The sequence below is a fragment of the Amphiura filiformis genome, chromosome 2 (genome assembly GCF_039555335.1).
Source record: "Amphiura filiformis chromosome 2, Afil_fr2py, whole genome shotgun sequence".
NCBI classification, from domain to species: domain Eukaryota; kingdom Metazoa; phylum Echinodermata; class Ophiuroidea; order Amphilepidida; family Amphiuridae; genus Amphiura; species Amphiura filiformis.
The window spans coordinates 33,409,306-33,420,671 of NC_092629.1; the positions used below are offsets into that span (position 1 = coordinate 33,409,306).

The 11,366-nt window shown below is 40.0% G+C and overlaps 1 protein-coding gene across 1 annotated transcript in view; it reads left to right on the forward strand.

The window, feature by feature from the left end:
• Window positions 1-8,755, forward strand: part of LOC140140112 (uncharacterized) — a 59,478-nt gene extending 50,723 nt beyond the window's left edge. Inside the window, 3 exon segments of the mRNA XM_072161945.1 lie at window positions 1,224-1,279; window positions 2,746-4,927; window positions 6,582-8,755. Coding sequence (XP_072018046.1) covers window positions 1,224-1,279; window positions 2,746-4,916 — 2,227 coding nt within the window. The 3' untranslated portion in view covers window positions 4,917-4,927; window positions 6,582-8,755.
• Window positions 8,756-11,366: the final 2,611 nt, after the last annotated feature.

An 11,366-nucleotide genomic window follows, 5' to 3' on the forward strand; every position in this document is an offset into this window, starting at 1 on the left:
GGTCCATAGGGGCCAAAGGAGGCTTTTTTGAAATTTTTGCTGTAATTATTACTTTATACATACTATAGGTTATCATTTACTGAATACTTGGTTCTAAAGTTATGAAGTTTTTTGATGTCTGTTTTCATATGTATTTTATTGTTTTTTACTTCATATTTTTACCTTTAACTCTGTTTCAAATTTGCCGCCTTTGGCCCCCATGGACCAGATCGTGTCACAAATAGGCAAAAGTAACAACGAGCGTATTTTTATATTTGAGATTAGCAACACATAAAAAAACCCCATAACTGGCTTGAAATTGTTGTGGCGCAAAAAATGAAGTGCGCAATAATTCCTGTTTTGAATGATCGTAGTGGAGCGTGCCAATTACAGACTTTCCTGAAATGATAATGGTACAATCATTTACAAAGAGTTTGGGGCAAGGCATGATATTTGGGCTATTTCAGTTGAAATCCATACACCCCATATGGAAGACATGACCTTAATCTGCCACACAGGGAGTGTGGATTTCAAGTGGGGTTACCTGAAAGGGTGACTTCATTTGAAATCTACACCTCTGTTTGTTTGTTTGTTTAAACGGTCGCTCCGTGTAGAGACACGCTTGGGTCCTGGTAGGACCAGGCTCAAACAAAGATTAAGGTCATGTTGTCCATAGGGGTGCATGAATTTCATCTGGTATAGCCCATCGGTAAGATTGAATGATAAATTGATTGATGCTAGCTGAAGAACAGTCGATTAACCCCCTGAGTACACTACCTGCCGATCTAACATTGCCCCTGATTGGTCAATTACATTATATCTTCCACTTTAATGATCAATCAGAATGGAGCTTTGCAAATAATTCACCCCAATTTTTTTTGTGTGTGTGATGAAATTATTCTAACAATGTTGCTGATTGGTCCAATTGATAATGAAAACTTTGTTTTGGCCAATCGGCAGGTAGCTCTCATGGGGTTAAGCAAATTATGGATGTTTGACATTGCTACCAGAAAAGTTCAGCACTTGCCGATGCTTGCGTCCTGTTTATCATGTAAAAACAACAGGGCAAAAAACATTGTGGCGAATGAGGTGCTGATGCTTTATAGCTTTTCAAGTCATGTTTGAATCAGCCAATCAGAACACCACTTCAGTGTTTATGCAATGTATACCCTAAAGAAAAAGTGCAGAACTTTTATGATAATAATTATATTTACTCTTTTATACTTTCTTGTGTGTGTGCCCAGTAGCAGAAAGAAGCAACCTGGACTAGTCCTGGAAAACAAACCAGTCAGCCAGTTGGGTAAGTTTTGAATTTCTTTTTTTCTTTTCTTTTTTATTGATTCAGAGATGCAACTTCCTCACAGAATTACAGGAGAACCAGGACTCGACCGCCATCTTGATACGAGGCATTTGTTGTCATGCAACCGCGACATCGCATACTAAGCGTAATTTGACACGCTTCATAGTGAAACGCATCGATTGTAAGTTGTAAAAGATCAGACGCAGATTTTTTTTTGTTCTTCTCCGCGTACTGTCTGCAAGGACCCCGAATACCCTCAATTTTCTCCCCATAGCTGACGGCGCGATTGTACGTGGTGGTATAAGGAGTCCCAGTTCTCCATCTCTAATTCTGTGAACTCTTGGAAATTTGGATTTCGGGCCATTAAAAAAATCTGGATATGTATGTAGCCTATTCCCGGACTATGTTCCCATAAAAGCGCTCAGTTGTCTAGCTAAGGGCCATATCAATTGTCTAACGTAGGGGTGTATGGTGTATGGGTTTCAACTGGTGTAGCCCATTGATTGTTTAAATAATTGATTGATATCATAAATTTTTGTAATCTTCATGATGGCTGCTAGTAGTATTGATATCACAAAACTTGTGATCACTAAATTAAATGAGTTGTGGATGCAAATATGACAACAGACTTTTGTAAAAATAATTGTTGGGTTTTTTTTTTAAAGAAAACTGCAGAGAAGTTTACAACATTGTAGATTAGGTTTAATAGATTGAGTAAACAAGATTATACTTCACTTTGCTAGTTTTTGATGGATTGCGCAATGTTTCTGGCATACAACTTAAATTAGAATTAGAAATCTAGAATTACAACTTCAATCCTAAACATAACCCCAAAAGGCAGGGTGCACACTGTATACCAGAATTACGACCTTAGTTTAGATAGAAAGATTTCATTGACAGTAAAGTTAAAAATAAACATGAGTAATGTAATTAAAGGGTGATATTTTTGCTGTAGTCATTTTTCACAATTTGAACTGTTTGGAGCAGTTTTGCAGTTTGTTATATTCAAACATGTTACACATTAAGCCCATGAGAACTACCTGCCGATTGGCCAAAATGAATATTGTCTCCAATTTTGAACCAATCAAGGAGGGTATAAATAAGATAACCTACAAATGTAAGTTTGACCATGAATAGTTTAAAGCCTGGTCATAATTTACAATTTCTGAAATTAACTTGGAAAAGCACAAAAATAAAAACCTGGTGAAAATGTCCTGCTTTGCAGTATTTTAACCACTTGAGCACTACCTGCAGATCTAACATTGCCTCTGATTGGTCGATTATATGATATCATTACTTTAATCACCAATCAGAATGGAGCTTTGAAAATAATTCACCCCAATGTTTTTGTGTGATGAAACTATTCTAACAATGTTGACGATTGGACCAATTGATATGAAAACTTCTTTTTGGCCAATTGGCAGGTAGTTCTCATGGATTAATATTTACTTTGTTGTTTTGTACAGAGAGATCATCAACGCCGGTGTCGGATCACGACGGCTCACCAGGTGTCAAGGAATCTCCCACTTCACGCAAATGGCAAGCTCAGATTAGCAGCGGATTTGATGCGCTAGTAGCCCTTGCCTCGTCCGAGTTGGATCGTAGCAAACAGATCCGTCGCCAAAGTGCGACCAGTCCAGAATACACGACTAGCAAGAGTCCGGGAAGCAGCAGCTTTAACCGATCCCACGAGAGTCACCGAAAACCGTCGGCCACATCCGTCGACCAAAATAACCCATCCGAAGCAAGCGGTGGGGGCGAAATGGCTGCAAGGTCGTCGTCATCGATGGCGGCGACATTCAATGCTGCATTTTCTAGGAGTCTTGCCAGTATGCAAACATTATCCGATGCTGCCAACCAACGATCCTCGAGTCAATCTGTTCCTTCACAAAATACGGATGAAGACATGCAAGTCGATGTGGAAGATATAGATTGGTTGCAAGACGACATGAAGCCGAGAACTCCCGGCCGCACCGATCCTGACGAAGAAGATGTGGACATAGAGAAGAAAAACGAGAGAGGGACACCAACGCCAGGTCGAAATATGCAAATTCCTGTGAATAAACTTCCAGATTTTACGCATACCAAAGATGTTGCTATTTGTCAAAGCAATACCACTACCATTGCTGCTCCTCCTAAGATAAACACAAGTAACCATGGTAACAGTGCCACTGCCAAGATGAATCCAAACTATAGCACTTTGACTTTAACTTTAGCACCGCCGGAGAGCAAACCGGTCCAGAGTCCGGTCGATGCAGTCGACATACAGCAGTTTCATAAGAAGTTCTCTCGCAAAGAAGGGCGCAAATTCGCCAAGCATTATCAGGAGCATCAGCTGCAGCAACAATGCCAGCATATACAGAGTCAGCAGATTCCACCTCAACACCAGCAGCAGGTGCCAAGGCAGGGTTTATCAGTAGTAGGTCATAGTTCATCAGCAACGCTACTGACAGCCGAGGGCATGAGAGCTATTATAACATCGGTTCCCAGCCCAACACCCAACTTGTTTACGGGTTACATCAATTTACAGAAATCAAACACTGTCAGGTTGCCACACGGAGCAGTCAGTCCTGGCTACCGAGTGGTCACGCCATCGACACCTCGTAATCAAGCGCCTCAGCTGCAAAGTCCAAGGTCAGTGGCGCAACCTTCTAAGAAGAAAGAGACGCCACAGAGGGTTGTAGGTAGTAGCAGCAGCAGCAGTAGTAATACCCAACTTAGTCATAGTCAGAGCAGTACTGTTTCAACTAGTAACATCAAAACAACACCTATTTATCCGTACATTGAACTGAAAAGTCACAAAGCTAATAATCCATCGCAGATCTCACCATCAATGCCCAAGTCAACATCAGGGACAATTACTACCATGACTACCTCGCCGTATGGGTCAACGACGCATCCTTTTGCCCCCACGGCAGCGACTACTCTACTGACACAGCAACCAACACGCACGCCACAGTCGCAGCAACCCACGCGAGCACCACTGTTGCAGCAACCCACACGCACGCCACCATCGCAGCAACCCACACGCACGCCACAGTCGCAGCAACCAATACGCACGCCACCGTCGCAGCCCAACACGTCGCAGCAACCAACACGCACGCCGCCGTCGCAGCAACCAACACGCACGCCGCCGTCGCAGCAACCAACACGCACGCCGCCGTCGCAGCAACCAACACGCACGCCACCGTCGCAGCAACCAACACGCACGCCACCACCGTCAATGGGAGCGTTTCACGGCAGGAACTCCATCTCGCCACATGGACCTTACGGTGCTCATCCAGCCCCAGCGCCCTCACCAGTTGGCCACTTCAGGTCTCCGTACCCGTCACCGACTCCATCAAGAGGTACACCGGTATCGACACCCCCATTACATTCACCGACTGTAACGGTCAAGCAAGAAGCGCAACCATCGCAACAACAGATGCCACCGATACCATCCCGTATGGCCATGCGACCTGGAATGCCCATCAACGCTCAGTACCCGGTTTTTCAACCGTACGTGATGGCGAGCAGACCGGAATTGACGGCAGTACCGGCGTACATTCACCCGGCTCAGTATCCGCCTTCTCAAGCTGGAATAGCATTTAGGAACCGGGCTCCTACACCTGGCTATATTATGCAGTATCCAAGATAACAGATCATGTGGTAAGTCAAAAAGATTTTAACCAGTGTGGTTTTTGTTAAAAATAAGTATTTTACATGTTCAGTGGCATATCAGGGTCAGTTGTCTGAGGGGGCAAAAACAACAAAATTTCTGGTGGGCATCATTTTGGTCCTTTGTTCTGTGATAATTGTGTGCGTAGCACAAAACCATTTTCAAGATTAACACTATTTTTGCATGAAACAAATGGAGTAACCTTTATTTTTTAGTTATTATCGTCAATTGACGGGCTCACTGACTCCACACCAGGGGTTTGGCAATATTGCGTTTTGGGTGATTTTGTGCATATTTTTGTCATTTTCGTGCAAAAAATTTGCTCTTTGATGAAGCCAAGGGGTTTTCTGGTGTGCAACATTTTCGGGACCTTTTGTTCCAAGAGATATTGTTATCCATGCCAAATACCAGTTACATGTGTGTGCTGTTGAAATATAGTTTATGGTCTAGCGAGATTGACCTAGAGAGATCACAAAACTGTAATGAGTTTGATCAGGCTTGGCCTCTTAGGGGAAAACCCTTGCTCACATCATTGTCACCGTTGTTTATAAATTTGATCTTCAAAATACAGAGGAAAAAACAAACAAATGCAACTACACAACAAGAATTGTGTTCAGGAGATGTCAAATTCATTCAAGTGGAATACCGTAAGATGAATTCTGCATTGTGTGTGCTAAGTAGATGCTATTTTAGTAGGCCTGTTATCGACTGTCGAAAGTGTCGATAGTCGGAAAATTCACAGACTTCCGACATGTTGGAACACTCAATGGTAGTATCGATACACAATTAAACGATGCACAAACGATGTACCGCATAGCACAAGACCAAAACAAACTTGTGACACCCAACATGATTAAGTTTGTTGACCTTAAGTTCACAGTTCAACAAAAATTATACACCATTATATTAAGACATACCCCCTCAACGAGGAGCATAGAATTCACAAATTATGTGACATGCAAAAGAAGTCATCACAGTGATGTGAATAATAACATAATAAATGGACAAACACATATATGTAAATATCATGTCAGTGACATGGGCACCTTCCAACCAATTACAGCTTTGGAATATCATGACATAATGTTCACAACTGTGCAGACCACGTGAGGTAGAGCAGTAATGCCACACCACGATCTTAGTAGAGCATTTGTTTTGATGAATTGGGTAAGCTTAATTGGAGGTTGGTGATCAATGGGCAAGTTAAGATATTTCCCACGCTGTCAGGTTGTTGACTGTCGATACATGTCGATTGTCGGAAGTATTTTCTTCCGACATGGCGATACACAAAAATCTCTATCGATAACACCACTATATTTTAGGGTAGCAGAATTTGACACCATTGTCGAATACTAAAACCCTTAAAAGTCTTTAAGAATACCCCTTGTTTTTAGAGAATCAGGGGGGTTTAGGGATTTTTGAAACCCCTCGCTATCAAACCCTAGTGCGACCACGCTATCTAGTTAAGAAGAGGTCACTAACACTTAATTCTGTTACCTATTTTGGAAATGCTCTTAAACCTTTTCCCTATGCTCCAATGTAATATGGAATTATATTATAGTGACTGAGTTACGTCTTTTTGAATACAGTATTTGAAGCGACATTAAACCGATTTCTCTGTCCATATTTTTGTCTTTCTAACAGATCACCATCGGCACGGTACACAGCATCTCTATCAAGCAAAATTATTTCATCCACCTTGCAGGAAGTTACTATGTGAAGTGCAACTTACACGGAACATACCACTGAGTCGGAAGGGGAGAAATGATGTACATTTTGATTCTTGCCGCCATCCTGAAATTATGTGTAGCAAGTAGAAATGATCGTCCCCTCGTACTAAAATAATTTAAAATAATTTTTTGATATTGTAAAAAGAAAACAATATACAGAATGTTCACTGCCGATTCATTATTCTTTGCTCTTGCAGGAATTTGGCTGTTCCAGTTGATATCCATATACCCCTATGTAAGACATGACCTTAATCTTCAAATGGACTTACACATTCAGGTTATTCCATTTGAAATTTATACTCCCGCGTGGAAGGTTAAAATCATGACTTCTGTAGGGGGTGGGTGGATTTCAACTCGTCGGCAGAGTGCTACACTATCGTAAATGCAATAGAATGTTATAGCTGCCATTTGCAACATTTCAATAAATGTACTTATTTTTAACCAATAACACTAGAAAAATACCCAACTACATGTAAAGGTGATATCTTGGGGTTAGCTTAGTGGCCATCAGGCAAGTAAAACAGAACATCAACACTTTACAATGAGCATGATGAGGGGATTGTGCTGCAAACAATAGGTGTTTTACAAAAGGCAGCTATTACATTCTACTGCACTTACGATAGTGTAGCACTCTGCCGACGAACTGGAATAGTCTATGTTGACCAATATGTATTGTAAAAGTGGGATTCGTTTTTTAAAACCACTATGAATGATCACAGCAAAAATGTATAAAAAATTTTCTAGGAATTGTTTGAAAGTGATGAATAAAATTGTCATTCCCTTTATGGAAGACATGACTTTCATATCCCACACAGGGGGTGTAGATTTCAAATGGAATCGCCCATTCAGGTAACCCAAATTCACACTCCCTGTGTGGAAGGTTAAAGTCACACCTTCCACAGAGAGTGTATGGATTTCAACTGGAACAGCCCATAGATGGCAATAGAAATTGCCACTTTTCCAATACAGGTGTACATAGTTAAAATCTTTAATTAAACTAATTAATGCTGCTTGTTTTCAACATTGGTGGAATGTACTAAAAGTGCAACTATGTTGGGCATTTAATAGTCTATCATGTAACGGTAAAATAACCATATTTAAGTTGTTCCTTATCTTTTGTTAAGAGAGGCCTAAACAGTATCAAATCATCTAATGCTGGTTTCATACTTTGCTGCTGCTCTGACTACGATTTTGCTTGACTGCGCAGTCGCACCAGAAATGCCAGCGGTGACCAGCTGCAAAAATTGTTCACTCCACCGCTTTGCCCAAAGGTGGCTGATTGCTAGGAGTTGAATTTAACTCGGTAGTGGCGCCGCTCTGACGTATGAGAACAGGAAACAATTTTGGCGGTGCTGTGCGGCAACATTGGCTTTCATAGTTGGCGTGCCGCTCTGCTTGCAGACAAGATAAATCACGCCCACGACAGAAAGTATGAAACCAGCATAAGTTGATGTGCAACGGATCTGAGGTTGTGGCATATCTGTATAGAGTATCCTCATATAAAAGTAGAAGTATATATGATGAACTAATGTCACTAATGCATAATTTGGTCAGAATACGGCCAAAGCCAAACTACACCAAGCAAAATAATTTCCAACTCTACATGCACCGTTCAATTATTTCCATATTTGTTATCATGGTAATTGCAAAATATTTCTACGCAGGAATCTTTGGATCTCAGGATAGTGAAATCAGTGATGCTTTCAATCACTGCCAATATTTTTTATTAAAATTAGAAATAAAATTTGCTCTTTAAAGAATATTCAGCAACCAATTTTCAGTATTAAGATTGAAATATTATTCCCTTGATTATTTACAAAAGCTGCAAAATATAGAGTTTTAGAGAAAGCTATTTTGTATTTGCCAAATAAAACAGTATTTTTTGTACGATTAAAATTATGCGAAATTTGACTCTCTGTTTACACTGGGTGGAAGTCACAATTCAGCGCAGAAATCTGTGTCAATTTTGAGAGTTTTGCCTCGTGTTCACAGGGCCTAAAACCTAGCTAAGTAGTGAACATGTGGTATAGGTTCATTTTAAGATGTACACATGTCAATTGAATTTGCTATCCCAATTGAAATACATACACCCCCTATACACTCCCTGTGTGGGAGATTAAGTTCATGTTTTTCAAAGAGGGTGTATGGTATTTCAACTGGAATAGGCCAGTATAATTGGAAACCTAGGGAATCATGTAGGATTGGTGTAGACTTGTCAAAAACTTGTATACAATAATGGCTGCACAGGAGTCTAGGTTTGGTGTAGACTCAACCAGAATAGTTGTATAAACACAGTCATAACTTGCGAGGTGTAGACCTGTGACTGCGCAGGAGGCTCACTGTCTGGGATTGGTGTAGACTCAATCAAACAGCAGTCTTCACTTGTCAAGCTTTTATAGAGGTCTATCACTCTTGATGTTGTCATGTGACATGTAAAGTTCAAAAAAACATTTTCTTGTGGTGAATTTTGGTAAAAAATGTTTCATATTTCAATATATTCCTTTCAGCTGAAGATGGTATCGGCAAATTTGAATATAGTATTTTGGCAAAAGAAGCATAAATTTAAGGAGCTTTATGTGTAAGTCTGTATGAACAGTGTAATTATGTGACTAAAATTATTAAATAATATTATAACCATGCATCGACTGCCAGAAGAGTTGGGTATCACCTATGCTATTTTTTGTACCGAAAAATGTGAAAATAGTAAGAGAATACTAAAAAGTTGTATAATTGTTTATTACTTTTTGCACAAAAATGAAAAGTTGGAAAAAAAATTGTAGTGGTTCACGGTAATGTAAGTGTGCTGTGCATGTTGACGGTGTCGCACTTTTGGGAAAAAATTGCCTAAGTTATGTGTATGGTTTACTCTGTTTTCTAGTACAAATTTGTCAAGTTATTAGCTTGTTGTGAAATTTATTTGTAACTTAACGAAATGCTGCCACTTTGTCCTAGTCGTTCCATTCTGATGTGTCGTATATAATACTCTGTCCAAGGTGAAGTTAGAACTTAAATAGTAACATTTCCAGCTGGGTTGACCATAAGGTGCAACTGGAATTAAGATCATGGTTGTAAAATATTCCACAGGGGATGTGGATTTTAAACGGAACAGCCCGTTGTGAGATTCCTGGGTTTGTTGAGTGGGGAGGCTTTTCTTTCATAGATTCCAAAGTTTTGCTTGTATTCACGCTATCTCGTACACTGTCAAAACAGCTGAATAGGCACAGTTGGGCTATTCCAACTGAAATTCATATACCCTCTGTGGAAGACAATCAAAGACATTACCACTCTCCCTGTGTGGGAGATTCAGGTCATTTCTTTCATAGGGGGTGTATGGATTTCAACTTGAATAGGCCATTTATGCTAGATCTCATACACTATCAAACAGCTGAACCAGTTTGTATACAATGTCACACAGTGTTAAAATCAGGGAATCACTGATGATGCTTGCTTTTTAATAATCAATTACTGATTCAGCAGGAATATTTAATAATCACTTCAGGAGAAATTCCGTAAACTGACATTTTTAGCAAAATTATTCTGGAAACATTCAGGTGCTGTCTGAGCATTGCAGGCTTGACACAAGTCAAGCTTGCCGAGATGTAGGCGTGTGACTTGTGATCAGATCACACCTCGGGGATATTCTTTCAATATCAGGGTTGTTGTACATATAAAAAAAAAAAAAAAAAAAGGTTTTGTCTCAAAGCTCGCGTGCGCATTTGTAAAATCGTGAGATTTGGAAAAAAAGAAATGCGGATTTTTTTAGTTTTTCCAGAAAAATTCGGCGAAATTTTCGCAAAAAATCGCATTTCGCATTTGTTTTCAAACATACCTTGTGATAACGTTAGGCGTATGTTAGCATGCACTCATATGCCTCAGAACACCAAGCCTGCCTATTGCTACTTTGTGGCACAGTCCAACCTCGCATATCTGGCCACGATGGGACCAAATATTATTAAGCGCATAAGTAAAAAATCAGGATATTAAATTACGTGCAAGTTTGAATTGGAAAAGAATAGTGTTTGAGTAGAACACAAATGGGCTATTCCATTTAAAATCTACACTCCCCGTGGAAGATTTTGGAAATATCTTCCACAGGGGAGTATGAATTTCAAATGGAATGAACACATTAGGCAGCTCCATTTGAATTTCATACACCCTCTAAGAAAGGTTTAACCTGAATCTTCCACAGAGGGAGGGTGAGTTTCAGATGGAGCTGCCTAAATGTGTTCATTCCATATGAAATTCATACTCCCCTGTGGGAGATGTTTCCAAAATCTTCCACAGGGGTAGTGAGGATTTTAAATGGAATAGCCCAATGTTGCAGACAATGAAGAGTTGGCCATCCAAAACTTAAAAGCATAAAAATAAGTAGGCAAAATTTGGTATCATTCTTTGTCATTATTCACAAGTCTTTCAGTTCGTGCGAGTGTCCTTGACTATGCTTCAGTTGTCATGAAAAGACTCAAAAGATAATCCTGCCCCCGTAATCTCCTCTATTGTCTGAAACTGTTACACAGAATATGACTAAAAGTCAGTCTTCAAATGAAAATCATCAAATGGCCAACAGTATGACGGTCTATCATTGAAGACCCGAGTTCCTCAGTTTAAAAAATTAGGTGTTATGGCATTGAAAAAACATTTTTTTTAAGAAGATTATTCAGGTGGATAAAAAAGATTCTTATAATAGATGTGGCGGTAA